General features: G+C 42.2%; 1 protein-coding gene and 1 long non-coding RNA gene across 11 annotated transcripts in view; one reads left to right on the top strand and one right to left on the bottom strand.

Moving 5' to 3' along the window:
• The window catches only part of KIF1B (kinesin family member 1B), a 144,129-nt gene that overhangs the window by 55,046 nt on the left and 63,374 nt on the right, over nucleotides 1-25,709 (bottom strand). For 6 of the 8 annotated variants that reach the window (XM_042997506.1, XM_042997511.1, XM_042997504.1 and 3 more), the window contains 7 exons: nucleotides 18,926-19,005; nucleotides 17,508-17,583; nucleotides 14,401-14,480; nucleotides 13,796-13,902; nucleotides 12,941-13,024; nucleotides 12,528-12,708; nucleotides 12,326-12,398 (listed from right to left, as the gene is read on the bottom strand). In XM_042997506.1, coding sequence (XP_042853440.1) covers nucleotides 12,326-12,398; nucleotides 12,528-12,708; nucleotides 12,941-13,024; nucleotides 13,796-13,902; nucleotides 14,401-14,480; nucleotides 17,508-17,583; nucleotides 18,926-19,005 — 681 coding nt within the window. Of the gene's footprint in view, nucleotides 1-660; nucleotides 7,036-12,325; nucleotides 12,399-12,527; nucleotides 12,709-12,940; nucleotides 13,025-13,795; nucleotides 13,903-14,400; nucleotides 14,481-17,507; nucleotides 17,584-18,925; nucleotides 19,006-25,709 lie in introns of those variants that run through there. The other 2 variants (XM_042997510.1, XM_042997509.1) reach the window with 2 other exon arrangements.
• On the top strand, nucleotides 6,107-25,625 carry LOC122241423. 3 transcript variants are annotated; one of them, XR_006221559.1, is made up of 5 exons: nucleotides 6,107-6,173; nucleotides 9,720-9,813; nucleotides 19,257-19,337; nucleotides 24,385-24,475; nucleotides 25,176-25,625. It is a non-coding gene; the product is annotated as an uncharacterized LOC122241423 (long non-coding RNA). The 3 variants fall into 3 exon arrangements; XR_006221558.1 differs by lacking the exon at nucleotides 6,107-6,173 and having other exon boundaries at nucleotides 9,551-9,813; XR_006221560.1 differs by lacking the exons at nucleotides 6,107-6,173; nucleotides 24,385-24,475; nucleotides 25,176-25,625 and adding an exon at nucleotides 19,442-19,584 and having other exon boundaries at nucleotides 9,551-9,813.

Below are 25,709 nucleotides of genomic sequence, written 5' to 3'. Positions count from 1 at the left end.
TGTTTTTGACACTACAGACTCGGCTCCTTTTGCTAATATTACCTTCCTCTTCTGATAGCAGATTATAATTAGCAAGCAGTAGCCAGAAGGGAGATATCCACGTCCCGTGTCAACCCCTAAATTTGCTCACCACCTGCGGTACCATGAGGACGCAGCCCCAGACCTCTTCCTCCAGGGATCCCACGACACCTACTCTTAGGCCTGAGTGGCTCCTATTTTCTCCCAGTCCCCCAGTATCCTCTTGGTCTCGTTTACTTTCCAACCACGATCCAAGTGAGAGCATTCATCACCTTTCGGGTTGTATACACAGGTTTATCCCATCCACAGACTGATCTGTTTGCTGATTCTACCTCCAGTAGTCTATCAGAGTCTTTCCCTCTCTCCACCGTCCCTGCCTTTGTTTGGAAAGCTTCGTTTCTCATTTTGTCCGTGCAGCAACTTCCGAACTGGAGCACTGGGCTCTGAATTTGCTTCCTTCCAACCCAAACTTGAATCATTTCTAAAAGGTGGATCTAATCACGCAGTCTCCCTGGATAAAATCATTTGGTAGCTTTCTATCACACTCAAGATGAAATGCCCACCTCTGAGCATGCCATGACCTGGCCCTTCCCGCCTCCCCAACCCCCTTCCTCTCTTACCCCTCCCTGACACACAGCTGCTCTTCTGACCGCCTCAAGCTGCTCGCAGTTCCCCTGGACCTGACAGGCTTCCTCGCTCACCCTGCCATTGTTCACTTGGGAGAAATTCCCAGTTGTGCTTTGGGACGCTGCTCTTGACTCAGGGCCGCCTCCTTCAAACACCTTTCCCCACTCTACCCTTGCGCACACGACCATCACTAAGCACATCATACTGCACTGGGATCGGGTGTGTCGCCCTAGAAATGATCAGGTCTTGGCCACCTTTCCACCAGTTTGTCCGAGAGCAGAGAAATACAAAGTACTTTAAGGGGCAGAGTGTGAGGCCAGAAGCAGACCAATCCAAGTATAGTATTTTTCTCAAGTTCCAAACTTCATATTAAAAACTTACGGGGGAGAAAGAGCCTCGTGTGGGTTTTGTATTCTACTCCATAGTAATACACGATTGTGCTGTTCTTCAATATAAAAAAATAGTATCACGTCCACACGATCGTTAAGACTGACGGCCCACTCCAGAAAACTGTTCCGCTTTGTCCTGTGTCCCTTCTAGCACATCACTAAATACTCTGGGTGGAGAAGAGCAGTGATTGAGGGGAAAAAGAAAAGCCAAACAGAGCTATTGAAAGCTTTTCAGAAATTCAGTGTCTACCCATGTGAAAGGAACTATACTATTTCATTTTTAAAACGTTCAGCTTATATGACAAAAAGACTGAAACCATTGTTACAGTTAAACTCGACTTACACTACACAAGTTTTTATTTAAATAAAATATGGCATAGAATAGGGGTTAAAGATCCCATGTAAGATAGAATTCAGATAAACAGGAAAGGGCCACAGAAGCAACAGCTTTAGATGAATCAAGCTTGTACAGAAATATATTTTAAAAAGATGTGGTTTGCCACCATCTTCATATGAACTTGGAATAAATAAAAGTCAAGACCAGACTTAATTAGCACCACCCTGTTTCACTTTTCTTTCTTCCCACATCAGAGAGAAATCACACTCTTAAAAGATGGTTTCAGCTTTTATTGAACGAGGACTTTATTTTTTTAACATTACAAACTAAACTCTCCCTTTCTGAAAAGGTAGGTCTTACACTCACAGACAACCTTCAAGCATTTTATTTTAGAAACTGGGGGAGAAATCCATAGTTCATTAACAAGAAGATTCACAACTTCTTTTTACAGTAACGATGGCAGGAAACCAATACATTTCACAACCTAGAGTGGTTCAAACTAAGTATCCTAGAGCAGATTTTGAAACCTTGGAAAGATGACATAAACTGGACAAGTATGAAAACTGCTCATAACGCAGACTCTGGCTCTACCAGCACAGGACAGAAGCTGGCTCTGCGCCGCACCTAAGAAGGCATCTTCCCTACGGCACCCAAGGACACGGCGTCTTCCCCTCCTCCCAGTCCTGTGCGCAAAGCATTAAGGCAAGCCTATTAAGGACCAGTCAGGCACGGGGTTACAGCAGCTGACCAGAGGAAATCTCTGTAACTTCCTGTAGTCTGAGAGCCTTTAAGGCAGACATCCGCGTGGCAGACTCTGCTGTGTTGTGTTTCTTTTCGGCATCGACCTGCACCTAAAGCACGAGAGGTCACTTCAAGTCACTTCGATGGAAAAAACGATCCCCAATCACTGCGTCTCCAGTGAGTGGAGAAACAATCTGAAGTGCTAGAAAGAATTAAGAGGCAAAAATAGAGGAAAAGCCCTTTGGTTTAGACTTATTAGATGAACAGAATGTCTTTAACTCTCCAGGGAATATCATTGTGGTGTGTAAAATTGTACTAATTAATTAGCACTCCTTTACATTCCCATAATTGTCAGACCATTATGTAATTTCAGTAGCACATTTCCGCCCATTTTTCTATGAAAATAGCTATGAATACTTCAGTAATACAATAATGGTTTAATGATGACCATTTCTCTTTGGTCACGTACTATTTAAGCTCAGGCAGAGATACCGTCAAATTTAAAAACAAAACAATACGGGCTATGCCAATTGCTCACAAAAGCATGACACCAATAGCTTATTTAGTTAAAAAGTCAAGGAAATAGCTTTATTCACCCAAAGTTGTTTTCTAAGACAAACATCTGCTCTGAAATGCAGGAGGGGACATGTGTGGCAATCAGTCAAACCTCGGTTCATTTCTTTCTGGTCATCTGAAATCAAGGGCTCCTTTAGGTATCTAAACATTTTAGCAATACAAGGGCATCTAGGTCAGCAGATGGGGCACAAACACAAACCTAATTCTTTGGAATACTGGTGTGGGTACAGTGCTTACCACAACCCACATTTGTAAATGAAAATGCCGTATTACTTCTCATTCTATAGTGTCACCTGATCACCAGTAGAAAGGCACTCCCGTTACTTAGTGGGAAAGGGAGGCAACTGCTCATAACGAGATTAAAAGGCCACCATAAAAGTGAAAAAATATATGGGCCTATCCTATCCTATTTCAAGTTAGGGAAATGAGAGCCCACTTTTGCTACAGGGATGAAAGCTCGGTCAATTATTACTGTGATTAACACAGGTTTCCCCCGCATTTCGAAAGTCTGTGTTATGCCACTTGCTTTCATGAAGACCTATGTTAATACCTGTTTTTGCTAACTGAAAGAAATCCAAAGAGGATTTTCGCTTTTATGAAAACCCGCGTTCAGTGCGTTCGTCTTGCAGCCAGCCATCAGAGGTGGCGCCCACATCCCAAGCAGCCAGCGGCCCCGCCGAGCTCCTTCCCGGGGAAACACACACAGAAGCTTGCTGTCAAGCTGCCAGACTCTGAACTGTGTCTGTGAGCACCTGTGCTGTATCTTGATCTATCCCGTGCATCCGTTAGCAAGACGTGTCGTAAGTATCAGAAAAGCCTGAGAGAGGTTGTTTTTTTGAGCCTGGGAACCCTCAGAATTTTTCCCATATAAATCAATGGTAATGGCTTCTTCACTTTACACCGTTTCAGCTTAGGAAAAGTTTCACAGAAACACTCTACTTTCGGACAGCGGGAGAAACCTGTAGTAGAAAATGAATTTTTTGCAAGAAGGGAAAGGAATAATTAATATATCTAAGAACGTATCTAAGAATAATAAAGAAGAACAAGCAGGGCTTACACAAGATGCGCTGAAGTGACTGATCTGAAGTAGCCTACTGAGTTCATTCAAGCCACGTGGTACAGGACATTGGCATCTCAAAGGAGTCCACCCGTTACAAACATCATTCACCCGAATCTAATATGCCATCAAACCTCAGTTGAAGACTAGACCTGTTCTAGCTACGAAAGCAAAAACGTCCCCAACGTTAATCAGAAGCAACTTTCTGTGCATTAAGAAAGCATTTTCTTAGAAGCAAAAAAGTAAAATAAAATAAGATACTATGGTTAAAAATAATGTGTTCTAATAAGGCATTGTGCCCACACGCAAAGGAAAAGAAAACCACCTAATCACAATCTCAAAGGCTTCCATGAATGCTAATCGCTATGTTGGCTGCAATTCCACACCATCTGGAAGACGAGTGTTGGGCAGGTGACCCCCGTGACTTAGGAGTCATCAGCGCGAAGTCAGGCAGTTATCACAGACATCTCTGGCTCTTTGCACCGCCTTTAAAAAAGTTGCCGATAAGTTCAAGAGATGAGGAAGGATGTAGAAAACTATTCTTTTCTTCCCATTAAAATCCATCGTTTTTAGTGGATTCTCCAGTGAGGCAAACTGAGACCACAACACAGTAAAATGAGGTATTGATACAATAAATGTTCACGAGGACTTCTCTTCCCTTGCTTGAGCATCTGTGAGCATTACTACTGTTAAGCAAAGAATAGTTTATTACACATCATCTCCTTTATTCTCAATCCAACCAAAGTTAACTTATTTCACGATATCATCATCTACTGAAAATAAGTGGCACAGAGTCACATGTTGTGTGGCCTTCTCCCCATGTCCAACTTCTTCCCTCTCTCCACCAAATAACCTCCCTGTGAACTTATACATACTGCTCAAAGCACATACAAGTATTTTGTTGGCCTGATTTTGGTGAACAGTTCAGAGTGTGAATATGTGTGTGTGTGTGTGTGTGTGTGTGTGTGTGTGTGTGTAAGAAATGATGTGTTAAACTTCAAAAAGCAAACTACAAACAAATCCAGAAACGGTGCCAATTTAAAGATTTCAGTATTACGATAAATTTCATACACATACTGAGATACTTCAAAAAAAAAAAAAAAAGAAAAGAAAAAACAACCAAAGCGAAACAAACCTACTGAAGCAATTCTATGTAAAATACGGTAGAAGAAGAAGAAGATGGGGGAAGTTCTGCAGAAGGATGCAAAGCTGTGTACTATAAAACATGTCCGAAGACATTTAGTTTTGGCTTATGAAATTCCAATTGTATTTAAAGACAGGAACAGACGTGGATGGGAAACCCAAAGCTGTGTCCAGCATGCTATTAAACTAACAACTAACATTTATGGGGAAATAAAAGACATTGAATTCTGTAGATCAAGTTCCCCTTTAGAATGTCTGCATTAACCCAGAGAGGCAGGTCTTTCTGGATATCAGATCAGTTGGTAGGCATTCTAAAAACATAACAAACTTACACCAAAACCAGACCAGCCTGGGTAAGTAAGTGTATTATCTAGGCACCAAGAAAGGGGAAAAGTCTCGGAAAAATAAGGGAGGTCTCAGTGTTTTGTCTAAAATTCCAGAAACTGCCCATTTATGTGGCATCAAACAACAGGGAGGTGCCGAAACGTTTACCAGTGTTTTAAGTTTTAACAGTATTAAAATCAGTTAAGATTTGTAGGGACGCAACATTAAAACCATCATGTAAATAGCAGGAACTCAAGGCCAAGGCTAGAACCAACTCAAATCGTGAGCTAACAACATTGCCTGTTTCCTCCACCAAGATTTCAAGTTTGTCCAGTAATTTACACTGTGGTTTCTCGACCAGCTTTGAGATTGGGTGCCGAAAACTGGCGCCTCATCCTCGGAGGTGTCACAAACTGGTTACAGGGGTTGGGTTTGTCAGTCTGCTTCTGAGCGGAACTGGCCGCGCTGCCCTCTAACTGACCTCCAGTGTTATAATTACAGTAAGACTGACGGTGCTGATGAATATGGCGCTTTGCCTGGAAAGTCTGCAGATCGGCAGTGGGGTGACCACTGTGGGAATTCAACGATTCCGAGGAGGCAGATGCCTGGCAGCGTGTACTTTTCGGTTGGCCGTTATTGAGAGAGTTGCTTCTCCAGCGTAACTGAGGTGGCTGTTGTTGGGCATTAATATGCTGCTTGCTGACTTGGATGTGATCTTGACTTCGCGTGCCCTGAGAGCCCCATGGTAACTGGGGATCCTTAGGAGCTGCTCTACTCCCCTTTTCTTGGCTCTCCTCTTTACTTCCTCTCCTTCCGTCTTCATCTTTTGGGATTCTCAGCTCTATGACCTCATCTTCTGTTATGATGATATGGGTCCCAGGGCTCCAAGAGTTTCTGTGCTTAGGGTTGCTCTTAAAGGGGAACCGGGGCTTCCGGTTCTCAGGAGGGATGAACCTATGAGGTACGTTCTGCCTACGGAGCTGCTTTGCTATCTCCTGCTGCTGCAGATTCTTAAAGCGGATTTGTTCTTGCCTCATCCAGCGCAGACGTCCCCGTCTGAAAGCCGGATCCCCGTTCATCAGCTGGGAGACGCGCTCCTCTTTCTCAAGTTCTCCGCTGTCCCCTCTGCTTCCATCATTCTCAGACTTGCTACTGACACCAGCGCCGACGGGCTCCTTTGCTCTGTGGTTTCCTTGGCCTTTCTGTTCCTGAGATCCAATCAGTGGCAAGACTTTCTCCATTTTGAGCATTTTGTTTCTTAAGACTTTTATTTCCTCATCTTTCATGTTGTTTTGCTTTTTCACTTCCTGCAAAATGTCTTCCAGTTTGTCAATATGAACCTTGAGGTCATCTACGTCAGTGCCACCTTTACCACTGGCCATCATGTCTTCGATCTTCTCATCCCCTACACCAACAGTGTCCCAGACATCCCTGGCCACTGCCCTCCAGGAGTCCCGCTCGTTGGGATCCTTCTTCCCGTACATGGCGCAGAGCTCTTTCATCTTCACGATGGCCAAGGCTTCAATCTCCTGCCGACTGTGCCTAAAATCGTTGAGCGCAACCTCATAGCATATCTCTTTTACAGCCTGAATCTTAAGATCTGAGATGGTGACCCACTTGGAATCTTTACTCAGGCGCCTTCTCTGGGGGATCTGATACATTTTAATTGGCTCTCGTTTCTTCCCACTGCTAGGGAGGCCACATTTTTTAACAATGGTTTGCAGCTTGCTGGGAGGTAGCTTTTCTCTCAGAGAAGTAATCAGTTTCCAGCTCTCTTCGCAGGACCTCTTGTCAGAATCGTCCCCGCTATCAGAATCCGCGTCCTTTGGAAAAACAAAATCAAAAAATGGCCCCAAAATAACCAAAATTAAAATGTAAAAAAGGAAAATCAAACTGAAGAAAAAACAAGCCAAAAAGCCTTAACCAAATTTAAAACCAAAACCAAAAATAAATAAGTAAAACTAAAAAAACAAAAACAAAAAAACACAAAAAAACCCCTAAATGGTGTGTACGTTTATTAAGACATATGTATATAAAGATCATTAATATAAAGATTTGCTTGTTTAGTAACACTAATGCAAATTCCCACTTTCTAGCTTAAGTGATGAAATCTGCAATCCAATTTCTTAGGAGGACTGACACAGTGACCTTTTCCTCTAAGGTCATGTGAAGTTTTTATTTAACAAAATGCCGTGAAATGACATCTCCACCATCTTGAGAAAATGAAGTAAAACCTATGCCCCATACATGCTAACGCCCATGCAGCCACTTCCCCACATTTGCCTTGGTTATTGCTGTTGCTTCTTCCAGAAACTCTCTCCCCCACGAGTGAGCACAGATGCCATACAAGATGTGACGAGCAGGCGGATTAACAAAGGTTAGTAAGGCTGTAGGATGCCACGTTTTGTTTAGCTTTACTAAAAAGAGCAGCCCTAGAAAAAAGTTAGAAGATGAGAAGGTAGAAAAAGAAGCAGTCAAACAGGGATGATGTTAAAAATGAATCCCTACTGGCAGACCACGTGAGGTTCTTATCAACCAAACTGTTTTCTAGAAGACAAGAGGGTTTTGATAGGAGTCCTTCCACAAGTGCCTCCTGGAGTCGCTATTTTCTTGTCATGCCAAACCGATGCACTACGTCTGTGCAATTGACACTCGTTACCCAGAGAACAGGAAGCAGAAGAAAAGGATCCTTATGGTGGGTCTGCTTTTTTTGTTTTCACACACTTAAACCAACAAACACTTCACCTCCAAATTTTTAAGAAATAAATTTCCAGAATATAAATTAAGCTAGGCAAATATACTTTTCATTACACGTCATTTAAAATTCCCCAAGTAATATTTTACTACAACCTAAAGATCTTTTCTCCTTAGGAAAACCCATGACATTTCTAGCTATTTGAGGAATATCGCTTTAAATGACAACTCTTCCTATCAAGACACGAAACAGAAAGATTATATTCTGCTCATGTAAAAATGGATCCACTTTAAAATGCTGTCTCTAACTCTTTCATACTTAGCTTGCACTTTACCTCTTCAAAAACTTTAGTTGGGTAGTCGGGCTGCTGTTTGGACTTGGGCCTAAAACAACTAACTAGTCTTCAAGGGCTATCTGGATACTAACCAACCGTTCTTAACTAACAAGAGCACATCCTGATAACACGGATCCAAGTGAAAGCAATGTTGGATTTAGAATTCCCTACGCTGGATAGGATTATGGAAGACTTTCTATTCGGGAATTCTTTCTATTCCTTGGAAAAGAAACTTTTCACTTAGAAGAGTAGTTCAGGATGGTCTAGTTAAAAAAAAAGAATCTCAGCATTCTCTTCTACTTGGCTGTGATTACCACAATTATCTCTAGCAAATAGTATCTTGCTTTCTAGGCCAAAGACTTCTATGCAGTTACTTTATATGCACAGTTATTTCTAAAAAATAACTTTTAACAATAATGATAACAATTTGGCCCCTGAATTTGGAGCTGTTGATCTATTATTTCTGTTGGTCAATAAATGGGTGCTAAACCCATCTATAAATCCTACCTGGTTGAAAATTTAACAAGAGAAAACACAGGGGCGCCCAGGTGGCTCAGTCGGTTAAGCGTCCAACTTCGGCTCAGGTCATGATCTCACAGTTCGTGAGCCCATGTCGGGCTCTGTGTTGACAGCTCAGAGCCTAGAGCCTGCTTCGGATTCTGTGTCTCCCTCTCTCCCTCTCTCCCTCTCTCTCTGCACCTCCCCCCATGTGCTCTTTCTGTCTCTCAAAAATGAATAAACATTGAAAACATTAAAAAAGAAAAAAAAAGCAGAGCTAAATTTATAGATCTATGCTATTTTTTTCACTTTTAGTGTAAACCTCAGAATGGCTAATCTTAAGTGATAAAAGAGGACATTAACAAACATTAGAGAATAAAGTATGTCTGACTCTTAAAAAGGTTTTCTTATCAATATGTATAAACTATATTTTACAGAACATCAACTCTGATTGTTCCCACATAACTGACAACTATCACTCCACCCCCACCCTGGCTTCTTCTCTTTTCCTTTTAAGATTGCTTAAGGATAAAATGAATACTACCTATCTATGAAATAACAAATATTCTAATCTGCTTTCGTATCATGCTTGAGAGACAACGATTAGGTCTGTTAACTCTAATAAAAATAAAATATATTCATGTTATAAAAAATCATAAATAAAACAAATAAACAAGAAAGTCTACATAAATCCAAAACAACTCAAATTAAACTAAGTGGCCATAATTTTCCTTCTTCTTAAAATACTGTCGTATTGACTTTGTAGGATATGTTCTTAAAGCCCCCCTATCATGTACTGATCATGACACTAAATATTCTGTATGCAAAGTTTATATGCCAAGATATAAACCCTATCTCATGTCAAAAAAGATTTAAAGATATTTAGATTGACTTATTGCAGGGTTGGAAAAACTACTCGGGTCTGGCAAATTCACGTCACTAAATTCTGCTTCTGTCTTCATTAAATCCCAAATGCAAAGGCCTCCGTAAGAGACTCTGCAAGAAGCCTATGCAAATTGAAGAGAGAAGATACCTAAAGCACATGTGTAAAAAAGCAAGCACAAAAAGGACCAGGTATGTAACAGAGCACTAACTATAAGAGAATGTTCAGCAATGTGACAATGTGACGCATTTGGGGAACTATCGTAATACAATACTTATGAGCCTGAACTCCATTTTTGAAGGCTGTCATTATTCAAAATGATTACATTACAATATTAAATACAATTTTACTGCATAAGAATTCCTTTATATCCTCTCAATGTTTATTCATAGGGGGCATTCAAAATATATCTGTTTGTTGACCAATATGGGGTCATAAAAATACACTTTCCATTCAGTATTGTTACTGCTAGATATTCTTTAGGCTAAGGCATTAGAAATCAGTTCCTCTTGAGGACAAGAAACATGAGCGGAACAGACAGCTGGACTGAAGGGAGGAAAGCAGCCTCCCTGCTCTGAGTAGCTGCTCCCGAGATCCTAACCTGCTCTGCGAGCGATACACAGAACAGATGACAACCAGGACCTGACTACTTGCAGACTAAGTATGTCCCCTGGAAACGAAATAGGTCTTAGACACATTTCCTTTCTCTTTACTTAATGGTCAGCATCTTTATTTCAGAGCAAAGAAGGACTATCAGCTCTTGGTTATGGAGAACGCCAGCCATCATCATCTCTCTCACCTGCTTTACTCAAAGGCTGGTCTCCGGCCCAGCAGCACTGGCATCACCTGGGAGCTTGTTAGAAATGAAGAACCTCAGGTCCCACCCCAGACCTGTTGAATCAGCATCTGCATTTCAACAAGACTCCCAGCTGGGGAAGAGGCACTGCTCTTTCTAAACAGAACAGAACACGGAAGCAATTCAGAAGACCCAAGGTGAAGCGTCAGACCCGTGACTTAACAGGGGTTTAAGAATGGGCAAGACAGACTTTTTTTAGCCTTGGTTTACTCAACTATAAATGGGAAGTAATATTACTCACTTTATTTACACACACGCCTACCAGGGAGGGCTATTCCAGAAATCAAAAAAACCCAAAAACTGATGGATGTTAAAACTCTCTGTAAATTACAAAGCACTATAGAAATACAAGGCACTACTGTTAATAACACACACAGCTTAATGATACCTGTCCTCATGTGATCTGTAACAGACCATCAGAGGCATGTTACTAAATCATACATTATGAAGATAAAAGGCTTCTCATGTGTCACAAACCTTGCAAACCCCTAATCATACGGTAGCCAAATTCCTTCTGTTTTCATTAAAAACTAAATGTTGACTAGGCTTTGTAAAGGGACTCAAACACTGCTATTATCTTGCCCCAAACATGTGATTTGTTCCTACAATCCATTCTTTCTTGGACTTCACTATAGTTTCCAAGATAACAAACTAACTGATTTAACCCACTGCCAGGCCTAAGGAATGAGTTGCCCTGGGAAAGGCCGCTTTAGCTCGAGCCCTTGGCTTTTCTGGCCCAGTTAGCAACAACGACCAGCCTCTCTTCTCCAAAGCAGAGCATCACCATAAGGCTGCAGTTTACACACAGCATTTTAGATGCTGTGTTTTATGCTAAGGGAAGAAACCAGTATCTCAGCTTTCTCCCTAATCTCCCCTTATTTTAAAAGAAGTCCATGAATCGTAAAAACTCTACACTGTATCCACTGTACCCAAAGGTTTATTATACCTTTTCCTTACATATCAAATGACCGCCAAGAAGCTTCTTATGACCAGGGCTTTGTTAACCAAAGCTGGATGACCTTAAAAACAAAAATCTAACTACTAGATCAACTTATTTATCCATGCGATTCAGTTTCTATCAAACTTGGAGAATCAATTCACATCATAAAATGCTAAAGCCATTATTAGCAGTATAAGCTGCAACCTTAAACCAACTTTTCGACTGCTCACCCGAACCCTTTCTCAACCTGGAGGAACCAGGCTTCCTTCTACTATTGGAGTTGGTTGTGAGCCCCTGCTTCCACTGTCATCCCACATGCCACGGAGACCCTTATTGAGAATTCAGACTCCATGCAGGGGAACAGAAAAGGATTAACACATGCAACTGTGCAGCAACACTTTTAGACACAGTTTAACTAAAAAAAGAAAAAGAAAAAAAGAAAAAAAAAAAAAAAAAAGTCTGCCCAGCATAAGAACAATCCCCAAGTCAGCCCAAGAGCAGAGAATTAGTACTATCAGGTGATCAGAAACAAAACCAAGGCAAACACCCACCATATTCAATATAATTATTATTAAAAGATCCACCACTGATGCATACTCAAAAACCACTATCAGGAGGCAAAGGCTACCAGAAAAGCTCCCATAGTTCTTCAAAAAGCACTTGGTTTTGATAGAACTAACGATTTGACTTTAAGACATAAAAGGCACAACATCGTACCTTTATAGACACTTTCTCAGGCTAAGGCTACGAGGAGATGTAAGTTCATTCTCCATTAAGGAAATGAAAGAATAGCAGATGGTGTCAGTGAGAGCCAGACAAGCCATTTGGGCGAGTGCTCATCTGTGGAATGGGAGGGACCAGAGCAAGCCGCCCATTTCCTAACAGAGGATCGAGGATGGCCTCCTACCAGTCTCTGCTGCTCCAAAAGAAGATCTGCTTCTTCTTTCTCCTTTTTGTACAGGATCTCCATCTCCTGTAGCCTACAAGGAAAAGAAAAACGAGAGAGGAAAAAATAAATTGTGAAATCACTGGACTGTTTCATGCGTGCTACGTACTGTAGGTTTAAAAGAAGTGATGGTCACGTGGGCCACGTCATATTTGTGCATCACCTTTTCTCCATCTCCTGCTTCATATCAATCCCTTGTTTTTCCAGAAGTTCTCTCTGGGCAAACGTCCAGTCCACAGGCTCAGAGGGGGTCTCCGCAGAAGGAGTCTTCTCTCGCTCTGCCCGTGCTTGCTCCGGGTGGTTGAAACGAAACACATGATTTTTACCCATGATGATACGGTTTCCTAGAACAAAACAGAAACAGAGTTAAGAAGCCATTTTTTAAAAGGGTACTTACCTAGGTTAGTAACCTCACTCTCCCTCCCTTTCCCTAGTGCAAAAAGTCAGCTTTTGGAGTTTTACGAGAACAGAAATCCTAATGCTATCACTTCTTCAAACAAAGAGTCACACATTAAAGAGTTGCTCACACAAGCCACACGTTGTTTGCTGAAGACTTCAAACCTTTCCTGGTCTCACCTGAGCGCAGCTGAACGGGCTGGGCCACCCTCTTGCCATTTACATAGGTCTCTGAGCGTTCACAGGGCTCTAGGGTCACGATAACTAAGAAGAACACAAACTAGTATTAGCATCACAAACCACTGGAGTAAGACAATGGAAAGCAGACGACTTCCAGGGTAACCAGAATCGATTCCTGCAGCCAACCAAGTGGCTGAGAATCTACACAGGAGCTCTCGCTGGGGGACCCAAACCAGGGATATGGCTAAGAGAAACATTTAAATGAATTTGACAAGCCTCAGAAGAAGACAGGAAATGTTCGTTTTGGTCATACCTGAGAGTTCAGTCCATAAAACTGAAAACTATCAGAAATCTTAAGATACAGGTACTATCCAGAAACTTAAGATCAAAAGCTAATATTCTGATTAAAGGAATGAATCACATAGCACAAAAATACCCTTAGAGTATTGTTTTGTTAATAACCTGGGCAAAAATCAAGACTGACTTCTTCTTCCCTTTTAGATAAAGTAAGTTCCACTGGGTTAAAATCAGAGGTCCTTCAAATCTCCCACTACCCAGGATATTTGTTCCTTTCTTACTTGCCTATTAACTAATTAACATTCAAGACCAAGCCTAATTGCCTCTGTCCTGCTCGGTTCTTGGCAGTCCCAAAAGGGCTCCTTTTGTCCAGCCTATTTGCATGTAAAACAGCTATGTCCGTCCCAGCATTTGTAAGCAGCACAGGTTTCTCCATTTTCCAAATATTAGATCGTACGAGAAAATATCACTGAAAGAGACAGGGAGTGCCAAGCCTTGGGGATTTCTAATAACCCAGAATGAAAAGACTGCTGGAAAAGCTAAGCCAGGAACTCTCACCGTCCCCACTGCTGTTTCTCTCGCTCCGGAAGATACAATGTTCTTCTTTAATGTGAGCCCCACTCAGCACGATGTCCTGGCGCCGCTCAGCGTCTGCTTGGCCAACCCTGAACACAAGGGAAAGTGTTTCCCAGGGAAATTCAGACACAAAAAGCACTGGAAACAATGAACCTCTTTCTCCCAGAGAATAGTCTTTGGTATGTACAAAAAAGGTATCGCTTCTTTTTATCGGAGTCTTTCAACTGCAAATTTTATTTTCACATATGATCAAGCTCCCTACGTGAGAATAAGAAACCAAGGAGCAAGGATACATCAACGTAACTCACTCAGCTTTATAAAAAGACACGAGTGAACTAACCTCCCTAATGAATTCATACAAGAAGTTAGAAGAAAATTTTACTTAGGGTGTTTAGGGAAAACTACATGTTAACTGGTTCAGATGACTAAAGCACGCATATAATTTGGGAAGACAAGATAGTTTGTAACTATTTCAGACAGGAAAAAGCAAATCATTACAACAAATTTTTCAAAAAACAACTTCCTTTTAGTTATGCAATCATTGAAAAGAACAGAAAACATTAAGTAACTGTAAGAAACAAATATACCTGGTAATTCCATCTTTGATGTAATAAAGCAGGCACTCGGACATGAGTGGGTCTTCATTGAGGTTAACAAGATGTGGGGTCTGAAAGAGGGTACAGATGATCAATCTGGAGCGAGCACCACCATGGGCTGTGACAAGAACAATGAGCCACAGGAAGCTGATGGCTTCCTGGATTATCTACAGTCCCTAGGTGAGGGACACCTTTTATTCCTAGTTGCGATTCCATTATAAACACAAAACATTCTCTTTAAGCCTTCTCAAATTACACCAATACACTCTCTTCAAAAATCATGAGTTCTGGGATAAAGAACAAGATCCAATTCTTGAGAAGGCCAAAGCATAAAGAATACAAAAGAAAAAGAAAGACAGGTTGATTCTCTGGATGGGCTAACCACAACTTTTGTAACTATCTGGATGAAATTCTTGAAGGGGACAAAACAGGCCACTTTGACATATTGATTATTTTGAGCTGAAGGCACTTCAAAAACAGCAACCGCAGGGAGAGGCTTCCTTTGAACGAACCCCATCCCCCCGGCCTCCACCCCAAGACAGGTCCTCCTAAAGGACCTCAGCTGTTGTGTCCCCTCCGGGAGTCCATCAACCAGGGAGGACAGACTCTTGTCCCAAGAGAGGAGACCAGAAATCAACACCAGACAGACTTTGTCACAAACGATCACACTTCCCATCTATTCTCCCAAGGGCCCCTTCATCTTTCCTGAAAAATCATTCATTCCCTCTTGAGAGGCCTATGTCCCTGCTCCCCTTTCCCTACTAACATGGTATTTAAGTCTGAACTCTAAGCCCTCTTGGGGAGTCACTCACTTTCCCCCTGGGCAGCTCCCACACACATATGAAGCAGACATGTTAATAAACTTATTTTTGTTTTTTTCTTATTAATCTCTTATTACAGGGCTCTCAGCTAAGAATTCAGAAGGGTGGAGGGAAAACAATTTTCCCTTTCTACAATCTCAAGAAATACTTAATTTTTTCATTTACTTTATAAACATGTCCCCACACCCCCTGTCACGTCCCTCTATAATTTTTATCACTTCTTCCATGGTCCCCATTACTCTGTTTAGTTCATTAGTCTCTACTTTAAAGAAAAAATTAAAATTGTCAGCATTCAACAATATACACATCTTGTAAAAGTCCTCTTCATCTAACTCTAATATTTCTAAAATCTTTGAAAAACCAACCTTCTTTGGTGAAAATACCCCACTGGAATCCAAAAATAAGTCACATGGTCTTGGGGTCAAAATCTACTCAAGACAGTGCCAGCAAACGTGGAAAAATGAAAGAAGAGCCAGATGAGTGAGTTAAGAACAGGAAATGAGAAAGATGATTAAAAAGAAATTAGGAAAAGCTCTACATTAGCATCTGCCTCTGGAGTTAAGAGCTCTGCTGGTTTGAGAAAGTCAAAGTCCTCTGTGGGTACTGTTCTTTAACGTCTATCGTGACACTGGCCTCAGAAAAAGGGCATCCTAGAAATAGGCTTCATTTTCCCTTGCCTTAAAAGTATTCTCCCACCCCATCCCCCGTTTGACTGAGGACTGACTGACAAAATCGTATATGTTTAGGTCGGACAACGTGTTTTTTTAAAGGTGTCCAACGTGCCAATTTAATACACATACACATTGTGCAATGATTACCACAATCAAGTTAACATATCAGAAACCGGTTCTAAAACCGAATCTGGATGTGGCCAGTGATGTATCCCTTCCTTTCCTGAGGAAGTCTAGAAAGTTAAAACAAGATGCATAAAATTAAAGCAAGAAAAACCTTTGGAAACAGAGATCTCAGTTGGAATTCTGGGCTGTTTATATCACAACACTAATTCAAGTTATTTATAACTTGCGTTAAACGCCATATTTTTACAAGTTGTTACCAAATTTTTCCATATAGCTCTTTACACTGAAAGATGTTGTAACATCTTTCAAGATACACAAAGGCACAAATTCTATCAAACGTAGAACTGATAACACCTCTACAATCATAAGTCATATCTTGATAAATAATGTCTTACCGAAGCAAACACTACTAAACTGTGAAAACCAGGGATCTCTGGCAATACAGACAGACAAAATACTGTTATTATTGTTCCAGTTCTAAAAAATTATGTGACCTTGACAGAAAAACCAAACCAAAAGAATCCCAGCAAAAACAAGGAATATTTCATATCAAATTAAAAACAAAAATGGAAAAGTCCCCACTCACTCTAATGCCAACCTAAAGAGATCACCATCGGAGCCTTGCAGAACATGTTTGAATCTCTCATAGCCAATTTGGGGTTATTTGAAATGAAGGACCACTTATTACTGGCATGAATATATTTACTTTATAAATCAATTTATGTTTAATTACTACAGTCAAATGAGAAGCACGCAAAAATAATCATTTGATAACAGTTTCCCAGGACCTAACAATAACTAGGAAGCAACTCAGTAAAAGAACAAAACAACAACAAAACCCAAAACAAAACCTACCTCACGCTATTCTAATTAGCTACAAGGTATCTACTACCTAACAACTATGATAACATACGTAGGATGGTAACTACTGGAGTTTTATTTATTTATTTTTTTTAACTAAGAAAGAAGCAGAGGAGGCTACAGGGGTGAGGACAGGAATTGCTTTACTCAGTACAATGACCGTCTGTAACACAAACTAAAGAAGCAAACTTGAGTGGTATTTTTCTAAACAAACCTGAATGGCTGAAATTGCTTCCATAGAGTTATAAATCAGGGCTGCGGGCATCTGTGGGAAAATCTACATAGAAAGAGTAGCCAAACTGAAGCAAGGTATGCTAGATGAGAGGCTGGGAATTGAAAAGAAAGCAACAACGCACATGAGTAAACGTATGGAATCGTGACCGAAAGTTAGATTTACGGCCTTGCGTTTTGTTTTTTAAACAGCAAACATGACAGGCATTTTAGAAACAGGCTGCCTTTGTACTGTAAGATGAAATTAGAAATTCTGAAATTAAGCCGAATCCCAAGACGAAACGAAGGGAGGAGGGGCCGGCCCTAAAAGGCCAGAAGTGCCTCAGTGACCCAGACAAACAGGAAGTTTGTCTTTTGTTGGGTGGAGTTTCACAACACTGTGTCCTACCTTCTTCGGTGAGAAAACTCCCAGGGTTCCTCCGTCTTCTCGAATGGCAACTCCCATCTCGGCCAACAAGGCCTCTCTAGAAGAACAACAAGCACACCAGAATACCAACACCAAACGTCAATTAAATCAGTCTCATATGAACTAGAAAATGAAGCATGCAAAGCAAAAACTACTGTCTGTGTTAGTAACACAAATGTGAAAAACCTGTCTATCCTGTCATTAATGAGAAATTATTTTTAAGAAAAACAGCACATTCAAAATAAATTCTGTTCCCATGTTAGGTAAAGTTATATTCACCCAAGTAAGGACTTTGTCTCATCTGACTTTAGAGGCAGACAGTAATTCATAAATAATATGTCTACTAATATTTAAAAAAGGAAGAAAGGGATAGTCCTTAAGGCCAGACATCTAACTCAAAGAACCGTTTCTTCAAAATCTAAGAAAGCGAGACACCTGGGTGGCTCAGTCGGTTAAGCATCCGACTTCGGCTGACCTCGTAGTTCGTGGGTTCGAGCCCCGCGTCTGGCTCTGTGCTGCCAGCTCGGAGCCTGGAGCCTGCTTCAGATTCTGGGCATCCCTCTCTCTTTGCTCCTCCCCCACTCTCTCTCCCTCTCAAAAATTAATAAGAAACATTAAAAAAAAAAACACAAAACCCTGACAGAGTCCTTTTAACAAAAAATCTAAGAAAGTGATCAGAAAGGAACTTTGATATGTTAAGATTGTCTATAAGTGTGATTTTCTCAAATGTTATGCTCCTATGCCCACCATCATATGGACTCAACAATTCTAGCTTAGAATCCTTGTAAGAAGAAACTTCTAAGTGTTTGATACACCCACTGCATCCATACAACAGCACTCACTTCTTCCTCATCTTCCGTGGAGGAGGAAGACAGGTGTGAACTTTTTTAAATGTATATTCATCCCAAAAGGAAAAGTATTATTTCAGGTTACATTCACCTTCAGGGTAGAGAACTGATAGGTTAAGGTAGAAAAGGGATTTTAAAAGTCTGCAAATCAAACTACTTCACCGCTTAACCTAAGAGGTTCTAGAAAACATAACTCAAAGACAATCATCCGAAGGGCTTTATTATTTGGGCCTTTATCAAAGGCAGTTGTTTTGCAAAGTAAAAACTCTATCCCTCAATATCTTCCATTTTATATGGGCCCTGAGCACCACTCGGTCCGGTAAGGAACACAGGACTCCCGCAGAGAACGGGGGACTATGTAAGCCTCACTGGCGGAAGGCCCAGAGCAGGCTGGGCTCTGTTCTGTTCTGTGGTCGGTGAAGTGGACGCCGGGGGCGGGGGGGAGGGGTGGGGGCTTCGCTTTTACTTCCAGCTCATCTTCTCCTTCTATAAAAGGAATCCCAGTTCCCCTGAGAATGTGCAGACACTCCCCGAGCTTAATAATATCCTGACCTCTCCATTCTGATGGCCTCTGTTTTACGCAGCTTCTCTTCCCAGGTTTCATTCAGCTCGGCAATGATCTTCTCCGATTCCTAAGGGAGGAAGTCCACAGTTCAAGTGAAGACACTTATGATGTGACAGGCTAGGTCTGGGAAGGACAGCAAGATGCCCTTTGTGGGTATGAGGCAGAATCTAATACAGTGAGATTTTTTTCCTTTCTTAATATTACATACAATAAAAATCATGAAGACTAGATCTGGCATTAAATCAGCCCTAGGTATATAATCCTCCTAAGTCCTAATAAAAATGCCCTAATAGTGAGTGTGTATGTGTGTGTTTACAGAAGGAAGAGTAACATGAACATCCAAAAATGCAAGACATTATTCCCAACAGCCACTTCTACAAAAGAATAAAGCCACCAAAGGTATTCATTGCTTTTGTTCCATACTGTAATTTCACCATAACACTGATGGGGCTCAGAACACATTTGCCCACAATATGGCATCTTGGCATATTGACTATTTTCAGCTGAAGCAATCGGAGAAATGGTATCTGCAGGAAGGACTCTGATCTCCTCAAGCAAGCTTTGAGATCCCCACCCCCAACTGGAGAAAAGGCACATCCTCACCCCCAAAGATGGAGGAACACTAGGAGGAATCTGAACAAACAGGCCTTAATAGGTACCCACCCCCCCCCAACCCCAACCTATCACAATTTCCCATGACTCTTCCCTCGTCATCAAACCTAGCACAAAAATGCTCAGGTTTAACACCTCTTTGGGTCTTTTATTTTCTTATGAAGGCTCCCATGTCACATAAAACTTACATGAAATCAATTTGTGTGCTTTTCTCTTGTTAATCTTTTGTTGGAGAAGCCCCAGCCAAGAACCCGAAGGGTAAATGAATGATATTTTAACTCCCCTGTAACACAATACCCTCCTGAACACAACCCAATACCTGCCATACAAAGGTTTAGTATTCATCTCATCTGAAGGTATGTAGCCACTGAAGTGACAGTTTCCTCGTCTCCCACTCAGTGTTTATCAATGCCAGAAATATAAGATTTCTTGATCTCAAGGAATTTACCATATACTAGGGAGAGAGAAATAACCGGTGATTCGTTCACTCAGTAATTCTACATCACCTCCTTACATGCCAAGCCCTGTTTCAGGCAACCAGAGATGTGGCAAGGAACAAAATCTCTGTCTTCGTAAGACTTCCATTCTGGTAAAGAGCCTGAAGTAATCGATTTTAATCAATAATTCAAATATACGGTATGTCAGAGAGCAGTAAGTACCTTGGAAAAAAAGCAAGAAAGGGAAAGGGGTAAGTGCGGGAGCAGTTTGGGGTGGGGCTGTCAGGACAGGGCTCACTGCCGAGGTTCTGCGTGAGCAGAGACAAGGAGCAGGGGCCACCACACAAACACGTGAGGGAAGAGGGAAGAAACGGCTGGCATTTTCCAGGAACAACAGTGTGGCCAGGGCAGCGTGCTTGCGGACTGTACGCGGGTAGGGCAGGAGAAGACCACAGAGCGGCTGGCCAAGTGCTAGAAGCGAAGCATTCACAGGTGGCGGGAGAATGGGTGAGCACGAGAAGGATGCTCACACTGATGAATGAAGGACAAGTGGGAACCGACTCGGTGGAAAATGGAGGGAGGAGGAGGAAAACCTGAAAGGGAGACGAGCACGTGCAGAAAGCAGGAGAAATCTAGTCACAGAGACGAAAGCCGCAAGTCAAAGGGTGAGGACGAGGAGACTAGCGATGATGGGATGACAGCTCTGGGGACAGCAGTGGTTACGACTAGGGCCGAAAACCCTGCACAGTTTGCAAAATATCTCACTGTCTGATTCACTTAACAGGCTATTGTAAGAAGCCGCTGGGATCTGAAAACATAATTCTCTACACAGAAAGAAACAGTGAACATGTAATACGATCAACCCTAAGACACCTGCGATTTCGTTTTCCAGAATGACACACGAGAGCACGAAAAAAAAGCCACGAGTGAAAACTCCAGGCGGTGGGGGGGGGGGGGGGGGCAAAAGCAGAGGAGTACAAGCGTCAGGAGAAACAAACGGGACAGCATGACAACGATGATGACGGTGAAGGACGGCAACAGCTAGTGAAGAGGGACAAAGAGCAAAACCGGTAACCGAGTTAGAAAAGTCAGAAACCACATGGGCACCAGTACGGTCCACACAAAGGGGGCCACTGAAAAGGTACTCGTTTGGGAAGGGTCACTCACAACCTGGGGGATGTGAGAGCAAGTCTGCAGCGGGAGCGGGGAGGGTGGAGCCAAAGAGACAACACCACTCAAGGTGGCCACATTAGCCCTGTGAACAGACCCCACGGCTACCTGAACGGCATCGCTGCACACGCCTCCCAGGACTGACTTCGCCTGCAGTGCACCTGCCACTCCCAAGTTCAGGGAGGAGCCCATATGCCGTGCCAGAGGGCCAGCAACCAAAACACCCTTACAATTTTGGCAAGGAGTGAGATGGCCAGGACAGGAAGCGCACCAGGAACCAAGTGGACAGCAAGCACCACAGAAGTTCTTCAAACAACAGTTCTACAGAGTAGCATTAAGTGCTTTTGCATATACTGTGAAAGGGCAAATACAAGACAAGCGGGCACCATATCCTCTGTGACAGTAAGGCTGATTAAAGACGGCTGGGGAGAAACCTTGACAGTCTCGAAATGGTAACTCTGAAAACAAAGGATAAGCACAAGAGGTTGCCCAAACCGGAGCATCTAGACTGGTGCTCATTATGCAGAGTGTGGCCCACAAGCCACTGATGTTGGATACGGAATACAAACTGACCCAGGAGCTACTTAAATTTTTTTTTTTCCCGAGTTGGTTATTTTCAGGAGCAGACTGTGTCTGATAAGAGGTTTATCTGGCTATATGAAAGCTATTCCATTTGGGGGCAACTGTAGACTCAGCCCATCTAGCAAAATCGCTGTGGAGGGACCCTCTTGTCTTTTGCTGCCAATTCTAATACGAACTCTCTAATTCTACTTTCCACCTGGAGGGTAAATCGGGACACAATCTCTTTATAAAGAGAAGATTTAATGAGTTAGCTGAGGACGATGCTAGTTTTATTTTTCATTACAGCTTCAAGTTGCAATTTTTATGTTGTCTCAGAAGCTATTTGTTAAAAATCTGAAGAAAGCTCAGAGAAAATGATATTGAGCAAAACTTCAGTGCTAGAAAAAGCCATTTATTCCAGAACCATTCTAGAAAGAAAGAGACTGGGGGCCAGAGAACCTACGGACTAACCTGAGGCCACACTACTTCCTGAGCCACTAAACCCTAGGGCTGAGTTTCCTGACTCTTGACATTCTTCCTTCAATTAAGGCAGAATCAATGGGATTTCAAGAAAATATTCGACAAAACAGCCCGCCATCAATTAAGAAAGAGTGAAGGACATTCTTTCTTGAAGGCTGAATAGCAAACTGAGCTTAAATAAAACTGAGCTGACAACAGGAGACAACTGCGGTCTCTGAGTTGTCAACCTGCTCTGCAGGCAGGACTGGCACACCGGTGCCCACTGCTGCCCATAACCCTAGGAGCCCAACTCCAGATTATGCTGAAACTGGGATTCATGCTTCAGAAATAAGGAGTCGAGACAATCTTTAAGGGTCCTTCCTTCGTGCACGTAGTACCCAAACACAAAAAATTCCAAAGAGCGATGACATCAGCAACCTTTTTTTTTTAAGCTCCAAGGAACATTGGGCTCAGGCGCCATTCAACTTTGGCCTCACATTCTGTAGGTCTAACTATCTGTATAACGCTGGTTAGTAATTGTGTTCACACAGCTAAACATGATTTAATTTCTTTGTCATGATTCGGTTAAAGTGGCAGAAAAATCCACAGAACAAGTCAAAAATATTTCCATGAAAAAAAAAAACGACAGTTAAATTGTGATATTTAAAAGGTTAAATGCTTACTACATGGAACATTCCTTGAAGCCATCGGATAGCCAAGGTTTTACTGTACTGAACACAGCATATGCTCCATAAAGTAAGTTCCAAGTGTGGGGCCCTCGGGCCGCCTACCCCAGCATCTGCCCTTGCATGCTTCTGTAATGGATATTTGTGGATATTTATAATCCAAGCCTCGGCAATGGCACTCCTAGTACTGACTTTGACGCCAGACTAATAAACACCGGAGCCACCACATGGTAGCTATGGTTACATATTTAAAACCTTACTGAATAAGAATCCAAATCAGGGGTATGTTCATTCCAACTCAGTTTGAGTTGTGATTAAAAACTGAGAGCAATTACATTTCACTCTCTTTTGCCAGAGACGTTTGTGGAGGGATCAAGATCTTTATTGATGGGGTTAACACGGGTCTCTTCCATACGGAAAGAAGCTATTCAAAAAAAAGAAACAGTAGCAACACATTGTGCACAAGTCTTCTACCAACTGATCACATTTTTCAAGTCAAAAATACAGAGAAGCAAAGGAAAAGAAAGTGTCAGGAAAATGAATCAACCCCCTCTCCTTTATTACTGTTTTCCATTACAGTATTTTTGTTCTGCAGTATCATGTCTAAGGAACACAGTTCCTAAACATTCAATAACGAAATGGTCCCAAAATGAGAACTTCTCAAGCATCTCTATTGTATAACCACTGCTTTGCACTGTGCACGCAAGATGTTCTCTGCCTGAGTCATTAAAATGCAGGTCTGCTGGGACGGAATTCTCACCATTCACAAAACAGGAGCAGAGCTAAGGCGCTGAGGCCCCAATAGACTGCAGGGCTGCATTAAACACTCAAGATCCAACACAAAACCATTAAGAAGCAATTTTCTAAAGCTAGGGAAAATGGACGATCACACCTATTTTGGCTTAAAGGAAAATTAAAACGGAAAAATTTCTTTTCTGATGAAAGTAATAACAGTTTTGCTTTGGTTTTGGTGGGAAGTAGAAAGATTGGGGGGAGGGTTCCCTGAATAATGGCAGTGTTATTCCCAAGAAACTATTTGGAAGACATGGAGTGACCTAATTCCTAAAGAGTCTGGTTAATGCCTTGACTCCTAACATCCAATGATATTTTTCAGTTGGTCCCACCTGGCAGTTAGGACAATTTTTTTTCTTTTACGCCAAGATGCAAGTTAACAGAAAGTATAATCTCATTTGTACACCAAGGCTTTAACAGGCATACAGTGAGATTCAAAATCCCCAAAGACAAAGAACATTTCATATTAAACAGTAAGTGGGAGATCTCACCTCCCTCCCATGGAACCCCTGCACCACCCCCCCCCCCACTGGCCTGAATAGAAAGAACCCTGCACAGCAACTCTGTCACTGATGTCTATTCATGAAAAAAACACACACAGGAAGCGTTCTTGCACAGACTCCGCTGATGTCTCTATTAAAATTTCAAAGGCAATTTTAAAATAGCAGAAATTACCCTTCAAGTTACAGCAATTGATGAAAAGATTTCTCACCCTTTTCCCTTTGCTAGGTATTTCAGGACTTCATCCACTTTCTGCTAACATGCTCTGAAGAAAGAGACAAGATCAACACTCTGGTTTCCGAAGCACCTAAGCTTGGAAGTGAGTAAAACGCCAAGGGAAAAGGCAGACTAAGAAACAGTAGCCTATTCTTCATATAAAATCTTTTTCTGGGGGCGCCTGGGTGGCTCAGTCAATTAAGCATCTGACTCTTGATTTTGGCTCAAGTCATGATTTCCTCGTTTGTGAGATCAAGCCCTATGTTGGGCTCTGCGCTGAGGGCATGAAGCCTACTTGGGATTCTCTCTTTCCCCGCTCTCTCTCTCTCTCTCTCTCTCTCTCTCTCAATAAACAAATAAACATTAAAAAAAATAATAAGATATTTTTCGGCCTCACCTGAAAAGGAAAATGAAAACATCTGCCATCTTCAACTTATCAAGCTTCCTCCCCTTTTAGTGGTGAAAAGGCTCAGCAAACCTTTCCCATCATTAATTTATCAAAGTGTGTCACTGTCCCCAACAGTCCTTGAACAAGCAGCAGTTGTGGAGAATACCGAGTGCAAAGAGCCTGTTGGCTGCAAACATAACTGCAACTTCCCAGCTCCCTGAAAAACTTTCTCTGCCCTCCTTGTTCCTCCCCCGACACCTCCATCCCCGCCCCCCCCCCCCATACTTGGGAATACAAAGTCCCAAAGGCGTGGTGGATCAAACGATCACCCTGGAGGTAATGGGCAGGGAAAGAAAAAGCATTTGTGATGCTGTCACAGTGACCTGATAGATGGCACGGTCTGTTCTCACTGCAGTCACTGAGGGGCAGGAAGGACCCGGGAGCCAGGAGTCAGCAGGCACCACTACTGCTCACTTTTACACTCATGGAGAAAGACAAGAAAGTACCCAACAGAGCCAACCACAGCCTGGGGAAGCAAAGCTGGGCGCCACTGCAGGTGGACCTGTGAGCACACAATGCAGGTGCACAGCATGGCGCTGAGGCCCATGACCCCACGAGCACCGGCCCAGGAGGCGGGCAGCCCTTCCACAGCCGTGTGAATAGGGCCCAAGACTTCCTATGAACTTCCAGAAGTTATCATTTCACATGTTCTGAATAAACCTGGTACAGCTACTCACGTGTCCAAACTTTTGACTGCGTACTTTACTAACATACACACGGCTCTATACAGAATTCAATCTTCAAATGAAACCAAGTGCTTCTGACAAATTAGTTTCCCACTAAATTTCTAACTAAACAATTTCCCTATGGCTTATAAACTACCTCAGAATTAAAGGACATATCTACTTATCAGTTACTTGCATGGCCAACCTCTGATCTCCCCATGCAT

Source organism: Panthera tigris, chromosome C1, assembly GCF_018350195.1.
Source record: "Panthera tigris isolate Pti1 chromosome C1, P.tigris_Pti1_mat1.1, whole genome shotgun sequence".
Classification (NCBI taxonomy): domain Eukaryota; kingdom Metazoa; phylum Chordata; class Mammalia; order Carnivora; family Felidae; genus Panthera; species Panthera tigris.
The sequence above is the reverse complement of the archived record's forward strand: the minus strand, read 5'-3'. Positions and strand labels throughout refer to the sequence as shown.